The following is a 20,081-nucleotide window of genomic DNA, read 5'->3' as shown; positions in this document are numbered from 1 at the left end:
GAATAATTAGTACGCATTGTTTAGTTTTAATTAGCCAATCCATAAGCGGCTGCTATTTAATTACTAAATAAGAATGTTGGCTTCAGTTGTTTGTTTATTGGTGATATAGAGCACGTGCAGCTCAAAGTCAATACTATACAATACAGCCCGCACAAATATTTGAAATCTAGTTACAAGTGGTATAAAATTCTCCACTTAGTAAGCGGGAAGGGAACACCAACTGTCGATTAACCGGCCAACATGGCACGCTTTCCACTTGACACGTCGTCACATCTTCTTACTTGGTCTGTCTGAAATCCCATTTGTACTTTACTTGTCCTAGTTTTGTTTGGAAATAATCTGTATGATTAAGGACATATTTGGTATACAGGAATTAAAACAGACAACGTGGCAATCTCATAATGGAATTACAAATGATTTGATTATAAGGATAATATTAAATATATATTAGGATTGACTCGTATGAAATGATTTGATCGTCTCCTTTCATCTACCCCTTTTCTTTTTTTTTTTCTTCATGCAATCAATGTACAGGATTAAATGTTCGTCAGCTTAAATAGATAGCCATTATTTTATTGACAACGTAAAAGCTACCATTTCCATTTTGAAAAAGAAGCTCCCTTCACTGGAGAAATTTGCAAGTCAGAAGTTGGGTTTTGAAATTAAAAATAAATAAATAAATTCACTAGTCAGTAGTCAGTGCTTCAATCTTGAGGAACAATCCATGTAGATAGATAACAAGAGAATAATTTTCCTCATCCAACTGCCTGCCTTGTCCCACCAAAATTTAAAAGGTATTATTTTCCACATAAGCTTTGATGAAACACATTACCACCTACTAAGTTTTAAATAATTTTTTTTTTCACCGATATATTAAATTATTAACTTTTATATCAAATTAGTAAAAAGATAAAAATATTTTTTACCTTTATTGAAACTAAATAGCAATTAACCTAAAAGTAAAATTCATAAATTTTTTATCGATCACTAGCTAAAACATAACAAAAGTAAAAATTATAAAAATTCATCCGCAAGACTTGTCCTCTCCCCACTAATGCCTTCCTTGGGTCACCTCCAATTAATATATCAACCTCCTTTGACCACGTGATTAGACTCTTCTATTACTGCCACGATTTTAATCCCACGCTCAACTTTTGGACATTGACGTCTTTGCTCACCACCAACTTAATTGGATATATCAAATTTGCTTAAATTTGTCACTTCTCATCTAGGGGTGGCACTAATAATCTCCGTTTTTGTTAGATCTTGTTATTTCCACCTACTTTGAGACGTCTCATTGCTCACAAGCTCCCCAAGTGCATCTAAATTTGTTGATTTTTTCAGGTGTTTTTTTTTAATGGTAAAAAAATGTATAAAGAGGATAATGAAAAAACTGAGAAAAAAATATAAAATAATTAGAGCAAACCTACTACATATTATAAAAATAACAAAAATATCTTTTAATTATTAACATTAATATTAGATTTTAATAAATAGGTGTGAAAATGGATTTTTTAAACTTCAAGAGTGAAAAAAGTTATTTCATCAAAGTTTAGCTGGGAAAAAAATTTCCTTTTAAATATACTGAAGTGTTGGACCAAATTTGATCTGTACAAATTAATTATCTCATCTTCTAACCTTCACGGGCCACCATAATCTAAATTACCTCTAAAGCAAATACTCTGAATCTCCCATGATGGCGCGTGAATCATCTGAAAGTGGATTAATTAAAGTATCCTTATTAGTAAAGTAGACGGTTTACCGTTAATTGTCATTTTCTATTAATTAAAAGCAGCATAATCACGTGCTTTATTATTTACTAAACTCCACTGTTTTTCTATCTAGATATATCATTATTTCTAAATTGAAAACACTGTTGAAACCACAACTGAAGAAGATGAGCTGGGAACAATAACATCTAAGAATGCGTCAAAGTCTAATTCGTCTTTTACCTTCGTATTATTCGCACTGAGAGAGAAAAGCTAGAGGACCAGGATCTTATCTTTGGGCAATTGGGCTTGGCTGCCTGGCCGCTGAAAGAAATCCTCTGAAAATATTTCTCCATCTCTCTTCATCTTCTCCCCTTCTTTCTCATACCCAATTCTAGTAACATTAACTGTTTCTGTAGAGTTTCAGTTACTTGTTCTTGTTAAGTTATTTTCATTTGTATGTCGCGGTGAGTTTTCAACTTGATTAATTATTTGATTCATTGCTTTTGAATTCAATTTTGAATTCTGATCTAATTATTCACGATTTTTTTTTTTTTTTACTTTAGAGGATGTATCACTGTGTTCCGGATTTTGAGATGGAGGAGGATTGCAGGATCCCTACATCTTCAGTTCTAACGCGCCCTAAAAAATCAACCATGTAAGTAGTTAATTATCTTTACTATTCAGGCTTCGTCTCGATTTCCAGAATCGTGTTTTGTGGATTGTGTTTTTTTGGTGGATTAATGAATTAATGAACAACAAACAACAGGCCCTATCAGGATGATGTTATGGAGTTGCTGTGGCAAAACGGCCAAGTCGTTTTGCAGAGTCAGACACAGAGACCTCAGAAGAGTTCAACGCCGGCTAAATTCGATGACGCCGTCATTCCAGCTGTCCAAGCAGCTTCCAGAGAGATCCCCTCACACCAACACCACCTCTTCATGCAAGAAGACGAAATGGCTTCTTGGCTTCATTGTCCTCTGAACGACACCAATTTCGACTCCGATTTTTGCACCGATCTTCTCTATCATGCTCCTTGCGTTACTTCAACCACCACCGCCACTCCTCCCCTTCGTACAAATCGCGTAACCGACTCACGCCCATCGAATACGACTACTGCTTCGGCTTCAAGGCCTCCAATTCCTCCGCCAAGAAGGCCGGAGAGTTTCGTACAGTTCTCGAAGCCAAGACCAGTGACTGAAACATCAGGGCCGTCAAATTCAAAAGGTGTGATGTTGAGAGAATCGACGGTTGTGGACTCAAGTGATACACCAGCTGTGGGGCCTGAATCTAGGGTATCGGAGGCAGTGAGGAGTACGGAGGGTGCATCGAGAGTGAACAACGTGTGCAGGACCATGAGCGGTGCTGGATTGGCAGGTACGTCATCAGCCGGTGGAGGGGGAGGTGGAACAAGAGATTTAACCGCATGTGAAATGACAGTGACATCATCATCACCAGGCGGCTCCAGCACTAGTGCCGAGCCGGCTGAGAAGCCGCCAGCTGAAGATCGTAAAAGAAAGGGCAGAGAAGCCGACGACGAGTGTCACTGCGAGGTAAATTTGTCAGCAATGTTACTATTCTAGTATACTATTATTTTGTTGCCGTGTTTTTTAATTTTTAATATATTGTTCTCGGCTATCGTGCGTGCGGCTTGAGTGATGTCACTAGCCTTGGGATTCTTAACGGTTCCGTGGGTGCACGTTAGCAGTTGGCTCTTAGTGGGACACTGATGGTTGAATCATCACTTTGTTCAGGCTCCACGTTGCCCTACATTTTACGTGAATCCGGCATGTGTCCGGTTGGAAATGGCAATAGCAGTGTCGCCGGACGATATAGGCCGCTGTTTTGATTGATTTTCCTGTAGGCTAATACATATGGGGTTGTTAGTTTTGGCCGCTGATTGCGGTGCTGGTTTCCTTGTCCCATTACAGTTTTGTCTTGGGCTTTGTCTCACGGAGAATTCTCTTTTCAAACCTTGTTTAAGGATTAGATTACCGTCAGTTCCTAATTGAAAATTCATTATGTATTGTTTGTGAGTATCGTTTTCAGTAGACAAATTACATCTCCGTTATCCCCTTTTTATTATCTATTATTTTTGGCTGTCTTTTTAGTGGGAGCCCAAGCAGACGGTGCGTAATAATTGTTTTTCAATCATTACAACCACTGACGATTACCAGTAATATGTTAGAAGAGTTTTCAATAAATAAATATTGGATTATCGATATAAGCTTTATGCAGAAAGTTAGTTTGAAAGGGGAACTTTTGAAATGTGGAATGTCAATTAATTGAGTCATTGCTTGAGGGAATTCTGTGGTTGATTCAATCTTTTGAAAAGTAGTTTCTAGGTAAGACGTGTATTGTTAGTGTAGAGTAGAGGTGCAAGTTGGATCAACTAATCAATGTAGTCATGAAAATTACTTTTTATTTTCAATTTCCAAGTAGAAATTTTGTCATGAAAGTTACTTGAGACAGAGTTCGTCAGGTTGATGTTTATATTGTCGGCTGTTATGTTGCTGTTGTGTCAGATGTTTTCAAAGATATAGCAGTTGCATTAAGTAGTACTCAGGCAGAAAGCTTAATTGTTGCGAGTGCTTAGTTTAGTGCGAGACTGATGAAGTGCAGACTCTGCAGTCCTAGTCCGACGGTAATATTAGGATTTAAAAGAGATGTCCAAACAAAGTGTACTTTTTTAAACAGACAGGTGCCATGCCATGTATGTTGTGTGCTGTTCTTTCTGCTTTGGTGTAAAAGACTAAAAGTGACTACTTCTTATCTCATCATTAGTACATTCATCATTCTAATAATGTTGGGATTTCTTGCGAAAGGACGTTGAGTTGGAATCTGCTGATGCAAAGAAACAAATTCGTGGATCAACATCAACAAAGAGATCTCGTGCGGCAGAGGTCCACAATCTGTCAGAGAGGGTTCGTACTTTGCTCGAGTTAAAAGTTTAGAAATTTGGTTTCCTGCTTTAGTGTTTTCTATCCGCACATGAGCAATATTTGCATTTGTGTGCAGAGGCGGCGAGATAGGATAAATGAAAAGATGAGGGCTTTGCAAGAACTCATACCTCGTTGCAACAAGGTAGTCGTGCATATATGGATCCTTATATCCTTGACCAGCATCTAGGATTCATTTTCTTTAGACATTTGACTTTTTTATTTTTTATTTTTTATTTTTTTGGTTTTTCTAGCTGACAAATGCCTTGTGTGTGTTTCAGTCTGACAAAGCTTCAATGCTAGATGAGGCTATTGAGTACCTGAAGTCTCTTCAGTTGCAAGTGCAGGTATATCAGTGTTATTGCATGAATGCACTGTATGATAAACTTTGTGAATTTTACTCACACATACAAATATACATATATTTTATTTATTTGTCACTTTTTACTGCTATATCAGAGAAGCTAGATACAACCAATCTCGTTTAAAGTTTTGAAGAGCAAGCCTGCAACCCAAGATCACTTGTTATATGTTAGGAATCCCACATTGGTTGAGAAATGAGTTGGGTGTGGGCATATAAGTGTGAGAGAAAACTTCACATCTTTGGGATCGGAGACTCAATACACCTGTTAATGGTGACTGAGCTCAAGGTTTATAGAACAATATTTTTCTGACCTATCAGAGTTAAGGGAGGATTTGTTGTAATTGGTGTTGAACTAATCGTCCTCGCCCAATGTGTGATTATGTAGTTCTCTAACTTTGTCCCTTCCCGGAGGCCCAATTAAGGTGAGGTTTCATCACTTTTACTCCCCGTGGTGCATGCAAACTCAGGTTTGGTCTTGACCTAGTTTGGGGAAATATGAGTTTGTTGTAAGTAATGTTGGATTGATGACCTAATCTGTGATTAGGGGATGATTTTTAGGAATCTCACATTGGTTGGGAATTGAGATAAGTGTGTGAGAAAACTTCAGCTCTTGAGCTAGCATTGGAATTAGCTAGGGTATTTTCTAATAACGGATACTCGCTAGCAAAATTTCGGAGTTTTTGCTCAGGAATTCATGTAAGACAAGGTTAGTTAATTAACATGTAGAGAAAATTCTTCTCAGCATCCTGCAAGATTGGGTCTTTTTTCAGCTAAGAAGTAAGATGGCCTTACAAAAATTATGAGATTGTCCATCCAGCCAAACTCTGAGGTTATTTGATCATCTATGAAGAACAACATAATCATATACATATTAACATTTTAGAAAGAACTCACCTTCTATTTCTGTTTAAGGAACTAAGTTATTCTCTTATTAAACCAGCCTAAAATGAATCAATCCTTGATATGCTTTGCTTGGGGTGTTATTTTTCTGGATGGCAAAATGTGAGTGGAAGTTTGTTTGTCTGTTTTCTTACTTCAATAATGGCTCTAGATTATTACAGTAAAGCTTTCTGTCACCTCAATTAAGCATTTGATCTCTGCACCCATTGAGAGGGAGAAGGAATCACAGCATTGAAATGTAACTGATTGGATAGCCCCATGTAGTGACCTACCAGATTTGCAACATTTTCTTTCATTGATCAATGCTGGGAGTTTTACATCTCCAGATATTAAAGCTACATACTATTCTAATGAAGCTTTATTCCTTTTTCTGATTCTGATATTCATATATGTGTAAACTTTGCAAACATGTAAATGGTTACTTTCAATCTGCATATCCTGTAATTTTATTAAGCGATTGCATGCTATAAATGCCTAAAGTTATTCAGTGTGATAGTTATTTTCAACACAAGAAGAAAGTTGAGCCTGTGCAATATTTATGACGAGAATTAGACCATAACTAATTGTTGCAGATGATGTCCATGGGGTGTGGCATGGTCCCAATGATGTTCCCTGGCATGCAACAATACATGCCGAACATAGGAATGGGAATCGGGATGGGCATGGGCATGGATATGGGAATGACTCGGCCTATGATGCCATTTACAAATGTTTTGGCTAGTTCAACCTTACCAACACCAGCTGCTGCAGCTCATTTGGGTCCAAGGTTTCCTATGCCAGCCTTCCATATGCCAGCTGTTCCTGGTCATGGTCCTGATCCCTCCATAATTCAAGCAACCAACCAGTTAGATCCCACGTTAAACTCTTTTGCCATGCAAAATCCAAACCAGCCACGGCTTGCAAATTTTGTCGATCCTTATCAGCACTATCTTGCACTCCACCAGATGCAGTTACCACAACAACAGGTAAATGGTTAACTTGTTCTTTCGCCTTCTGAAGAAGAGCTTGGTTTATGGCATTACTTTGCCTTCTTACCGATTCCCTTATCCTCAGCTGTTAGGAAGTATTAGGAGTTATGCTGGTCCATGCAACAAACATTATAAACTGCATTCCTCTGTTCTTGTTTAAGTATTAGGACGTCTTAAAAGTTTTCTGGTTTAAAATTTTTCCAAGTTTAGTCTTTCTTTGCTCATCTCTTTCCTCCATAGCTATTGGAGTTTAGGCTATCCATATGTTCAAGTTTATGGGCAGGTATTTTCACTGTCTTGGGACTTTTTTTTAAGTTACAGTTGTTCTTTCTCCAGAATCAATCAATGACCCTGCCAAGCGCGAGCAAGCCAAGTTGCAGCAAGGCAGCTGAGAATCCTGAAAATCACCCATCAGGTAAGAACGATCTCCTATATTTCAATTTAATGTAGAAAGCATCTTATATTTTATAAAAGTAAACTAGAGAAGAGTGCACAGGCTTTGCTGGCAGTTAAGATTGTGGAAGCATGTGTTGGTTTGTGCATGTGACTGCTTCAGTTCAGTGTGTCATAATTAGATATAACATAGGCTTGCATAGCGAGCATTTAAGCTTCTAGATTTACCTTTATGAAATAATCATTCTATTTTATAAAAAGAGTAGTCTAAGTTGAAAATGATAGAACTTGAAATGTAAGGATAACAAGCTGATACATGCCAGTTTCAATGATTAGTGGGGAGAATAGCATCATTTAGTATAAGAGAAGTAACCAATAATTGATCCCACTGGACTATCACAGAATGTTTTCAACTTTTTCTGATGGACAACACAGGAACCTGATACCAATAGATTAAGTTGTGTTGGTGGCTGAAGATTCGAAGTTGGCATGCACTGTGGTATGGTGGGTTCCATCTGTAGCACTCGTAATGGAACAAGAAGTGATGAATATTCCTAGTATTACAGGATGATATTTTCAGAAGATCAGACTTGTAAAGGCCCCGTGCTTCCCAAGTTTTGTAGTGTAACTTTAAGAGAAAACCACCCACCTGAGAGCAGCTTTTGCAACTGCTAATGTGCTTTAATACACATACCTAACATGTAATTATTACAACCCCCACACGTAAAATTTATTTTCCTCTTAAACTGTCTATTATTATTATTATTATTATTCTGACCTTTTTTTCCCTCTTTGTTTTCTTTAATTGTTTAATTATTCCAACTGATATTCCCTTCACTTGACCTTGTTCTTCGTTGCTTTACGCCTTTAAACTGCTTCATAGAGGGTACCATGTGAAAAGTTAGCCTATTGGGTCAGTGGACACCTCATTAAAGAATCTTGTTTCTTTACCCTTTCCACTTTCGCTTTGTATACGTCAATAATCTAAAAGCATTCTAGGGTTAAGGAAAGTCATACAAACATGTATAGAATATCCTGAAGTCAGGATTCCGCTGCTAAGATCAAGTCTTTGAAATCAGAAATAGGTTCTATTATGATAACATCATACCAAGCAACAACTGAGGCAGTGTATGTACACTTGAGTCTGAAAATAAATTTTGATCTGCATCCATAAGCCAAGTAACACTTAACTGGCCTAGTAACTAGTTACGAAAAAGAAGGGTCCTTAGCTTCAAGGTAGCAGCATTGAACCATGTAGGCCTCAAAATGCTTCTACTTGTGCAAAACATCCCACTTTCTTCTGTGCATATAACTCATAATTTTAGCAAGAACTACATATATTCATGGTCCAATTACTGATTCGATCTGAAAACAGAAAAAACTAAATTACATGAAAATACATTTTGTTGCCTCAAACAGTCATTAAGGTTGGCATGGTATACACTAAATTCGTAAGGTTAATTCATTCATATAAATCATATAACGTTTGACATTAAGCAGCAGACTACAGAAACAAATAGACAGTTAAATAAATATCATTACTTTAAAAAAATGACTTGAATGACAAATAACATTAAAAAGGTACAAACAGATGTATTCGAAAATACAGTCCAAGACATCAACCAAGTAGAGAGCACATGTAGAATAATAATCTTTCACATATAAAGCCCTTCTGGTACCCCTTCTTTCTTCTTGTACATCACCTTTTCCTTGGCCTTCTTAAAATCTGCATGTGTCACCTGAAGAAAAGGATATGAAATAAAAACTTATTTAATCAAAATTAATAATTATAATAATAATTTTACTGAAAATATCATTTCCTACAAATCACAAGGGCAATGTCAATTATTATATGGGGAAGTCCCATCTACCGCTCAAAGGACAGTTGATAACAAAAAATAACATTCTCTATGGACTGATGCCAGAGGAACTAGAACTTCCTATTCCATGTGCCAAGAAACCATAACCATAGTAAACTTATGAGAAGTAAACTCACCTTCATGCGTCGCTCTCTTAAGGCAAGCAATCCAGCTTCAGTACATATAGCCTTTATATCAGCTCCAGAGAACTCATCTTTGGTCATAACAAATTCTTCCAAGTTGACATCCTCAGCCAAAGTCATCCTTGAAGTGTGAATCTGCAATCCACAGACACGAAGATCACTAAATTAATGCATGCTTTACAGATCATCCAGCACAAATACCCAGGCGGAAAACATTTTTCTACATGATGCTTTCACATAATGATGAAATGCCATTGGTACCTGGAAAATACGTCTCCTTGTTTTGACATCCGGAAGAGGAAATTCAATCTTTCTGTCTATTCTACCAGGCCGCAGCAGAGCTGGATCTAGACTTTCAATCCGATTTGTTGCAAGAATCACTTTGACATCTCCTCTTGAATCAAAACCATCTAATTGGTTCAGCAATTCCAACATTGTCCTCTGAATTTCACGTTCACCACCTGAGTGGGCATCATACCTGTAGAACATCCATCAATTATTTAACAATAACATTCTAAGCCAAGAACAATAACAACCAAAGGTAATGTTCATAAACTCACCTCTTTGTAGACAATTGAAGGTGACAAATCATCAGCAACCCTGAACAGTTCCCTCACTAATTTTGGTCCATCCCCCAAGTACTTTTGAATTAATTCACTACCAACAACACGCAAAAAGGTTGCTGATGTAGAATTAGCCACTGCCTGAAGAATTAAGATGAATATTACAAACCCAGAATTATTTTCACCCGACAGTGACAATTCAAATAAATCTACCATTTCAAGCTCTCTCTTTCAGTTTCTTTCCAACTAAATCAACACCAAGTGACAAAAAAAGCAAACAACCAATCATGCTCATCTGTTAGTCCCAACGCAGGCATAATATGAATCCAACACGTTTACTTGTCTTTCAAGGGGTGAATGGAAAACAGGTATAAGTTGACTTAATGAAAGCACCAATAAACATACCAGATATTAAAGAAAAATATACATGGAAACATAAGCTTAAACGCAACATAGCCATGTCATACATAAGGTTAAATGCTACATAAACCATGGAAAATTTAAGGTTAAACACAACATAGCCATAAATTTTAGTTGAGTTTCTGCTTCAAGACCCATTAATCCGACTGATATTATCATATCAAATGCAATTGCAGAAAAGTCCATCTTCTAATGCAATACACTTGTACACCCAAATACTAAATATAAAAGAACTTCGAAATTTAAAGCTTCTGGCAAATGGTGTGCATCCTTGTCAAAGCAGAACATCAAATAGAGCAACTTAAGAAGTTGCCAATATGAGACTAAAGAAAACCTAGCTACGCAAAGCTGACTACATTCATCCTAGAAGAGAAATAATTTATCACACTCATAAGACAATGTATTACAATCCCGAATAGCAGGAATGCATACAAGTTAAGGTAAAAGAAATTCAAATAAAGAGGTAAACACAAGTCACGAAAGCAACATTGAACCTTTGCAAGCAGTGTCTTGCCAGTTCCAGGTTCTCCATACAAAATGACTCCCTTAGGAGGTTTAATACCAATGTCTTCATACAACTCAGGATGGGTGAGAGGAAGCTCAACTGCTTCTTTAATCTCCTGTATCTGAGCATCTAAACCTCCTATATCAGCATATGATTCCAAAGGAGCCTTCTCTACTTTCATTACTGACACCATTGGATCAACATCATCTTGCAGGAGCCCGACAACCGAAAGAACCTTTAAAAAACATACAAAAACACAATAAAACCCTAATTTCATTTCACAATTTCAAAATCTAAGTAAGCAACAAAAAGCAAAATAATAATAATAATAACCTTGTTGTGCATCAAAATAGCGCAACCAGGCTCCAGCTGATCTTTATCAACGAACGACAGAATCCCCACGTAATACTCAGGTCCCACAGACGACGAAACAATGGCGTGATTTTCATCAATTAGCTCTTCTAAGTTTCCAACACTCATCGGCGACCCTCTCAAGTCGTCAACTTTTGAACGATCTTCTTCCGCCTTCTCTTCCTGAGGCTTCAATCTCTCCTGATTAGCTACGAACTCTTCTTCCATTAAAAGATAATCCTTGATTCTCTCCATCTTTAACAATCTAAGCTTACATTTACTCAATGGCGTAACAGTCGGGAGACGGCCAGCCGCTTCGGACCCCTTCTGTTTGCGCTGTTTGCGGCCCACACGGGCCGGTGGTGCTGCAGGCTCGAATTTTTTATCTTTCTTGCCAGCGCCGTCGCCCTTTCGGTCTCCTCCGGAACCTTGCCGATTTAAACCGCCCGGCGTGCCCTGACCCATAACTTGCTACTTCTGAGATCTCAGACTCGGAGAAACAGAGAGTTGGCTTTGGGGTCAAGTTATTTTGCCAGTGAGAATTTTCCGTGTATTATTTAGAGTAAGGATATGGGCCTTAAGTGGTCTATTGGGCCGTATTTGCCTTGAATTATTATGTGTCTATGAGTTTGGGCTACTTATCCAATGACTATTTTTACTTAAAATTAAAATTTCTTATTTCTGTGATAACTAAGATTTATTTATCAACGCCTTACGGGTTTTTTTAATATGTGAAATCTCTTTTTTTATCATTCAAGTAACTCTTGGAGATGATTTTTAGGTAATATGATAACCATAAAAGGGTAAGATGAACTCAAATTTTAAGAAAAATTTAAGGTTGAAATGATAGAGACGAATCTGAGAATCAAGAGCAGAAGCATGGAACTTCATGAGACGCCAGAAAAGTTATGATATAGGTGCTAAAAAGCTTTTATATTAGCATCTTTTATTTAAACCTCAATGTGCCCATTTATGCACAAACATATATTTTTTGTGCTTCTCACTGAAAGCATATATTCCATCTTCTTGGGCTTTCCAACTGCAATAAGTAGAGGCACAATTCGCAACCAAGAACTTGTCATCAACCGTGAAAGCGTCAAAGACCTTATGGCCACCAACCCACCGAAGGTTGCAGAAGTAGAGTGTGGTGCTCCAAAAGTTTGTGCGAAATTTCCAGCTAAACTCTTGGTGTACAGCGAGGTGGCGGAGACCCAAATCGTCTTCTTTGGATTGGCAATGAGCCTCAAGTGTATTATTCTGGAGATTGTTGATTATGGATACTTTGAATTTGTTGAGAATAGATTCTGTGATGGGTGGTTTACACAAGCATAAAGCTAAAACCAGAAAAAAAGCGTTACTGAGTTTGATGGAGGCCTTCATTATTGCTTTTGCTTTGGTATTAAGTATGAAAAATGATTCCTGATTTATACAAAGAGAATGCATGTCAATGCATGGCAAATGGCTGCCTGAGAACCTTGAATCAATGACTGTTAATTTTTTGCCATCTAATGGTCTTGCTTTTTAGGTGGCATGATAACAGTTTGCACATTTGGAGTTTATAGAGCAGACTGCATTAAATTTCAGTTTAATTCACGTGCCAATTTTGAATATAGAAATGTAATATGGATTATTAAAATTTAACCATATATGCACTACAATATTATAAATATTAGAATTGACATTCATAACAGTTAAAAACACAAGTTTACATAGGCATCATCATCATCTAGTGACGAACGACAAGCGTTGTTTGCCATTAGAAGACGCTTCGTTGTTTAGACTAGACGACAAGCATTATCCAACGATAGATTCATCTTTTAATTGTCCTTTGAAGGATGACTGGCAATGGCCAATGAGGTTCCCAGATGTCATCTTTCTAGTGTTTCGGTCATAGACAACTTGTTGGATTTGTTGACTCGAAAAATTTTCAAAACCTAAGAGAAGAAATTGTAAGTTTTTAAAACTCAATTCTAAGAGGGGAAATGTTTTTTATTTTTTTCAAATTATAGTGGTAAAATAATATAGTTTTTTAGAATTTTAGGTTTTAATAGTAAAATACCAATTTTACCCTAATCTTTAATAAAAAATTTTAACAGGCATTAGTTCATTGATGGGTATTTGAATTTTTCAATTGTTACGGATATTTTTTTAAGATTAAGCTAAAACTTAAGTAGTAAATAGTCCTTTACTGGACATAAAAATTATTGCCACAAATTTTAACCGTGACAAATATATTAACACCTTAGTTACCGGATCACTAAATTCAAAACTAATTACAAAAAATATTTGTCACATATATTATGAATTCATATATAGATCCTAAATTATTTGCTATTGACATATTGAAGTCAAATCTATACATAACTTTTATTTGCTACGGACATAATGAGTTTACAACAAAATGCTAAAATTACTTTCCATATATATTTTGATTCATGGTTAAATATCATAATCATTTTCTATTAAACACATTAATTTTAAGCAAGAATTTGCAATTTTATTTTAGAAAAATTAATTAAAATAACCCATTTATATTTAGCCTAAGTGATATTAGTCAACCCTTTATGAATTATACTGATATAATCAAGATTTTAATTTAATACTCACTCTATTATCACCTCTAACCTTATGAACATAGCTTGTAAAACATTTTTTCATCCGCAATTTAATCTAAAATTCAATTAAAAATTTAAAAATATTTGACAACGAAATCATTTAATTCAAGTAAGTAAGAATTTCATTATATTGTTTATTATTTTGTTAAAAAATTGAAATTGAAATTTTAATAATTATTAGGATAGGAGTGATAGTAGGAGGGATAAGAGTAATCACTCCTACCCTTAGTTTTTTCGCTCTTAACCTATTTTTGGAATATACTTCAATTGTTATAATTAATTTAAGATATAATATGATTGTTAAATTTGTTCAAATGATTTTGACATAAAATTTGTGCAAAATATATATAATTTTTGATAATATATAACACCCATAAGTACATTTTAAAAACAAATTAATCTTTTTTTATTATGTATGTACGTAATATAGGTTAGGATTTGAAATAAGAATTTATATTAATATTTTAGATTAATAAATAGTTATGCATAAAAATATATGCGTATTCATCTAGTGTCATGTCAATGTAATAGATGATTTATCACATTAGAAACATTGAAGTGGCGCACTACGGTACATGCCTATGGAATATCTCCGTACGTAAAAATGAGGTGGGCGTTTGTCCCATAATCAAGATTAATTATTCGTGTTTATCCCCAGTTCACGGAGTGTGAGAGCTATTATCGGCAGAAAGAGTCCCGAAGTTGCGAAAGCCTGACAAGATAAGAGGAGAAAAAGGAAAGAGCGACATGAATCTTCTAACAAGCAGGGGACTTCGTTTTTATAATTGTGTATGATTTGTCGATGAATCCAGATAACGGGAAGCATGTGATTGATCTGTAGTCATGGATTATGATTCTTGATTTGCATGGGAATAATGCTTGAGAATGCCTAAAGACGAGCATGGAATGGAGACAGGCTTGATAATCTGTTGGTACTTTTGAGTTATGTAAGTATGATCTGGTGACTATGATTAGGCTGCTAGAACAGTATGACTAAATCATATTTGTTTAATTGGGTGTGTCAATCACTTGATCACAAAGTAACTATTTTGTTTGTACATATAATATTATTTATTATAGAATTTGTGTGATATAATTTGTTGTGAACATAGTTTTGAGTATATTATTAAACACACAATTAAAAGCAAGAGCAATAATATGTGTATCACTTTGTATACACAAATGTTATATATTTACACGTGTTATCATATAATTTGGTGTTATTTTATCTTTAATTTAAAATATTCGATCATATTATAATATATATAAGTGTGTACATATTTATATACCCAAAATAAATACACATAGTTTTATTATAAAAGCAATATTATATTTATATTGTTTTAAATACAGATGATGTAATATAATATAATATTATGTTATTTTATTTTAAATTTAAAATTACTTAATTACATGATAATATATTATCTATATACTTAATTGTATATTCAAAATTATATTAATATAATTTTATTGATTTATTAAATTTTGCCTCACAACTTTCATAGATAATCCAAATAGTTCGCAATATTATGCTTCCCCTTTTTGTTTCGTAAGAGGGAAAAATGACGTCATGATGTGAGAAGGATGACCCAGTAAAGGACATATATATGCATTAGTTGAATAATATTTCCTGATCTTATTAAATATTTTGTTTCAAGGTAAAATAATAATTATTAGAATATTAAAGTTAAATTCAAAAAATAAAATAAAATAAAATTATCAAGTGTTTCCTGTTGACGCATTCATGAATATTGGCCGGTAAAAACGAGACGATATTGAGTAAACTTCCCATCAGCGACACAAGTTTCCCCGATGCTGCGAATGATCCTAATTGAAAACCCATTCAGCCCTCGTTGAAGATGGGAGACCGCATAAAACTTGAAGATGCGGTGTGGCATGTAGTCTTCTTAGTCTTGGAAGTGTAAATATGTAGCTCAGAGAGTTGGATGGATAGGTGGTCCAAGTAATAAATATCAAGAAATTGGGAAGATGTTTGCAAGCCAGAATTGCCCCAGCACTCAAAGTAAAGATAGAAGAGTCAAAGAAATAAAAATTTGAGGACCAACACTAAAATCTCAACCAGACAAACAAAATAAATGAAACCTAACAGCTTCGATTGCCCGCCAATGCAAGTTCATAGCTAGCTAGGTGGCAGCTGCCACCACTGATGAATCTGATTCAACTCATTCATTTCGCTGGCAAGAGCTTTAATTCGGCATGAGCGTCCAAGCTAAAAGTAGGTGGAAACTTAAATGCATTGTTTCGAAACTACGTAATAAATCTGTCGCGCACATTAAGTCCGTTCTATATATTTAACACTTTACATTATGATCTCTCCAATGCTGACGGGGTAGTAGAGGGAGATATAATTGTGAAATGTAAATTTTGGGATATTGATAGAGACAAGAATCAATAGACTAGACTTATGATTTGTATCAGTCTTTAATTTACTCCACAAAAGTAGCCCCAAAACAAGTGTAATGTGGTCCAAATCGAACAAATCTTTCATTAATTTAGGCTTCGTAATATTTTATACTTTTAGGCATGTTGAATAAATCCCAGATAGCTATGAAAAATGTTTGGCAAAGAAGAGATTAATTAAGTTCTTGATTCCTTTGTCATCGTCAATGTCTGCATGACGAATTTATTACGATGTCAGTCATGGTCTCATACATAAACGGACGTGACAATTCATGAATTTATGTTGATTTTGACATATACTTCGCTAAGTTGAAGCCATGAATTTCACTAGTTTTTTGGCTAGCTTTATTAAAATGGACATTGCAGCGTTGTCTTTATTGCTGGGAGTTAATCTTTACGTGTGCATGTTTACAGGTCAAATAGAAATATTCAACAGAATATGAGGTAGATAGAACACACGATGAAATTATTTACGCAAAATATTTTCCGCTACATAGGAACGACGAGTTATCAAAACCTAAAAAATAAAGGATAGCCAAATATATCAAAACAAAGATACAACCTCTATCACAGAGACAACGAACACTTAACTGCGAAAACAGGACATCCCTAAGACCAGTAATAAGTAAAATATAAAGGCTAAAGCTCAACCATTTCAAGGGAAAGGAAGAACTCCAGTCCCACCACCAACTCCACCACCCACGCCACCACCAACTCCTCCTGCAGCGCCACCACCAACTCCTCCACCGGTGCCACCACCAACTCCGCCACCCAAGCCACCAACTCCACCTAGTCCACCAGCACCACCCAGGCCACCTAGTCCACCAGCACCACCCAGGCCACCTAGTCCAGTAGTACCCCCCAATCCTCCAAGTCCACCTAATCCACCAGCACCGCCTAAACCACCAGCACCACCGAGACCACCGATGCCACCACCTAATCCACCAGCACCGCCTAAACCACCAGCACCACCGAGACCACCGACTCCACCGATGCCACCACCTAAACCACCAGCACCACCGAGACCAGCGATTCCACCAAGACCCCCAACTCCACCGAACGGAAGCCCGTTAGAGCCAACCCCAGCGATACCGCCAACACCCCCGTATGTGACGAAGTTCTTTTGATCATCCAGGCCAGCACCAGTGGGCGAGCGAGTGGGCACATTTTTTACAGTGTTGTGAACTACTTCATGACGAGGAGTGCTTCTTGCACTTGAGTGAACCGCCACTATTGCTAGAACAATCATGAAACTAACAAACCACCTCCCCATATCTCTTTTTTCTAGTGTATCACTTGCACTATTACTTCTAATCTTCACTTGGTATAGCTCAACTTGTACATGGGAGTCTCCTTTTAAAGGGTAAAAAGGAGCGGGGCCCGGGGACAGCTGTGCGGAGTAAATGAAATTTTGAATGCGAGCACAGAGGCTTAGTTTTTGCAATACATTTTAAAGGTTCTAGTGTCATAGGGATTTAAACAGCTTTAGGGCGTATGCTTTGAGAGTAAATGCTGGAGAGTTGTTTAGCTGAAAAAGTTACTAGGTGCCATTAGAAGACAGGTAAAGAGACATGCATAGTTGGTTAGGGATTTGAGCAAAACATAAGTAGATAAAAATAATCCAACCAATCTAGTGATGACAGTTGGTTGGGAGACTAGATATGTTAATGACTTATAATTACAAATTAATTAAATTAAAGCCCTATAGAAGAGCCGCCTAATTAACCAACTCTTTCGGCCAAGCAAAATCGCATTAATTAGGAAAGAACTCTCAGTTTTTACCGCTTATATATGTAATCATGCGGTTTAACAATGTTTAATTATACTTTTAATTTTGGGTTTAAAGAAGAGAAGTCGTGCACTTTCTGTCTGTCTTTGATAGGGTTGAGTTAAATTTGTAGAGATTTGGCCTTCTAGCCACTTTTACCTTTCCAAATAAATCTAGTAACTAAAAGCTTAATTTATGAGTAGTTTATTTGTGATATTAAAAAAAATTATTGTACAGTAGAAACTGTCCATTCTCCCATTCACAATTACCTCAACGGCTAATATGATTATATAAAAAGAGAATAAAAAAATAAAAAATTCTAGAAATCTTTCAATTCTATGGGTCTTCTTTAATTTCTTTCTCTTTTCTGCTGAACCAATACACCTGCCATTTCAATTTTCAAATAAGATTACCAGCATAAGTGAAATCAAAAGCGTACCTCCAAGAAGTAAAGAAGAAGAGAGCCAAAAAATCTGAAATTTTTATTTCCTGTTTTTATTCGATTTTGCCAAAAATTATATCATATTCAAGAATACAAATTTCATTCTTTGACTATTACGGTGCATCTAGTTTGAATAATATTTTATTACCAAAATTGAAATACTATTTTAAACATAGGTTGTTGGATATAAATAATTAAGATTTTTAATAAAATTTTATTAGATATAAATAATTATTATATTTGGTTTGATGAAATAAAAAAATATTAGTATATTATTTTAGTTAAATATGGCTAATTATTTTAAAATATTTTTGTGTTATTTATTATATTAATTGAAAATGATATTATTTTTATCTTTAAAAAATTAAGATTATTACTTGTTATATTACCATTAAGAATATTTTATTATTTATATACCAAATATAATAATATAAATAACAAAAAATAAATTAGCAGAATAATCTTTATTTACCCTAACCAAAAGTCCAATTCTTAATGGTATTTCCTTGAGACCAGTTTATGGATGTTACAATTAAATGAGATATGAAGATTTTGTTATATTCTAATTGCTACATTTATTTAAAGTAGCATACCTTGGTTTGCTCCTTATCTTAATTTAAAGGAGCATAAAATTTCTAAGTTGGTAAATGTTATTGAAATTTTTTATTCCTGAATTTGAAATCAATACATTTTTAAATCTAAATGTATGCCGAATGAAGATTCCATTTTGAACAAGTGCACAAAAAGCTGTTGGATTAAAACGATTTCTTATTTTTCTTTTTTGGTTGTGATTCATTATTATTATTAGCATTATTGATTTTATTTATTTAAAAAAAAAAAAAAAAAACCCTAATGGTAGGTGCCTCTCATTAAATTCTTTAATGTTTTGGCAGAGGTTAGCAGTATTCAACTGGAGACTGGAACAAACTATAACTTCTACACAGAAACTCAACTTGCTTTTTTTTGCTGCAAAATGGGATCCTAAGTACATATTCATGATTATTTTTTTCTGGGCTATTTTCTCTTTGAGGCAGATTATTTTCTGGTCCATCACTATATTTAATTTTCTACAGGGTGAAACTATGTTCCGTATTTTGACTATGCATTATAATTCAGCTTATGCTTCTACAACCCTCTAAATTTTTCTCTTTTTTTAAAGGAATATTTTATCCTCATTGAATTCTACTAGTTATTAAGATTTTAAAGACAGTTAATTACTATCTCTCTTTACAAATTTGTTCCCCATCTCTAAATTTCAGATGCTAAACAATCTATCCCTGGCTACCAGCTCCATTGTTAAAAATCCATTGATGGTGGGATAAAGTAAGGTTATGAGGCTCAGGCGACAACTTTAGGTTGAATGAGAACCATAATAATTTATCAACGACGAGAACCTGGATTGATGATTACACGTATTTGGATGCTTGTCTTTTCTGTTGCTTAAGTGCCAGGGCAAATATATATATTATACACATTTTAATCTAGTCCTCTCTCTTCACATTTTATAGGTACTTGAATATACTAAAATCAAGTAATGAATATCTAGTATTGGTGACTAATACATGGATTCTTGTGATATTGTAGCAATTTTCTTTTTTAATTTTGATCATTGGGAGAGATTAGCATAATGTGAAACTTATTGTTTTTTTTGTTCATTTTTTATGATTATGGATCATGTAAACAGATGATTTTAATTAGTACATGTTCAATGTTAATGA

At 35.2% G+C, this 20,081-nt stretch overlaps 2 protein-coding genes and 1 pseudogene across 3 annotated transcripts; 1 reads left to right on the top strand and 2 right to left on the bottom strand.

Moving 5' to 3' along the window:
• The first annotated feature begins 1,866 nt into the window (after positions 1 to 1,866).
• LOC123223286 (transcription factor PIF1) lies at positions 1,867 to 8,059 on the top strand. 2 transcript variants are annotated; one of them, XM_044646424.1, is made up of 9 exons: positions 1,867 to 2,176; positions 2,276 to 2,367; positions 2,479 to 3,262; positions 4,535 to 4,633; positions 4,728 to 4,793; positions 4,930 to 4,995; positions 6,485 to 6,877; positions 7,217 to 7,295; positions 7,709 to 8,059. In XM_044646424.1, the coding sequence occupies exons 2-9, from the start codon at positions 2,279 to 2,281 to the stop codon at positions 7,714 to 7,716; spliced, it is 1,584 nt and encodes a 527-aa protein (XP_044502359.1). In that variant the 5' UTR covers positions 1,867 to 2,176; positions 2,276 to 2,278; the 3' UTR covers positions 7,717 to 8,059. The 2 variants fall into 2 exon arrangements, with proteins under 2 accessions (XP_044502359.1, XP_044502358.1); XM_044646423.1 differs by having other exon boundaries at positions 4,728 to 4,796.
• Positions 8,060 to 8,712: 653 nt separating this feature from the next.
• On the bottom strand, positions 8,713 to 11,652 carry LOC123223287 (annotated as a pseudogene).
• Positions 11,653 to 16,598: 4,946 nt separating this feature from the next.
• On the bottom strand, positions 16,599 to 17,502 carry LOC123223091 (glycine-rich protein 23-like). The gene has a single exon (XM_044646158.1). The coding sequence runs from the start codon at positions 17,424 to 17,426 to the stop codon at positions 16,809 to 16,811; it is 618 nt and encodes a 205-aa protein (XP_044502093.1). The 5' UTR covers positions 17,427 to 17,502; the 3' UTR covers positions 16,599 to 16,808.
• Between the last annotated feature and the right edge of the window lie 2,579 nt (positions 17,503 to 20,081).

Source organism: Mangifera indica, chromosome 8, assembly GCF_011075055.1.
Source record: "Mangifera indica cultivar Alphonso chromosome 8, CATAS_Mindica_2.1, whole genome shotgun sequence".
Lineage (NCBI taxonomy): Eukaryota > Viridiplantae > Streptophyta > Magnoliopsida > Sapindales > Anacardiaceae > Mangifera > Mangifera indica.
The sequence above is the reverse complement of the archived record's forward strand: the minus strand, read 5'-3'. Positions and strand labels throughout refer to the sequence as shown.

What these genes read in the sequence shown, in the direction of transcription:
- LOC123223286 (XM_044646423.1), top strand. Translation starts at nt 2,279, where the DNA reads ATGTATCACTGTGTTCCGGATTTTGAGATGGAGGAGGATTGCAGGATC. An exon ending in CGCCCTAAAAAATCAACCAT is followed by an intron (nt 2,368 to 2,478) that starts GTAAGTAGTTAA and finishes AACAAACAACAG; the next exon opens with GCCCTATCAGGATGATGTTA. An exon ending in ACGACGAGTGTCACTGCGAG is followed by an intron (nt 3,263 to 4,534) that starts GTAAATTTGTCA and finishes TTCTTGCGAAAG; the next exon opens with GACGTTGAGTTGGAATCTGC.
- LOC123223091 (XM_044646158.1), bottom strand. Translation starts at nt 17,426, where the DNA reads ATGGGGAGGTGGTTTGTTAGTTTCATGATTGTTCTAGCAATAGTGGCG.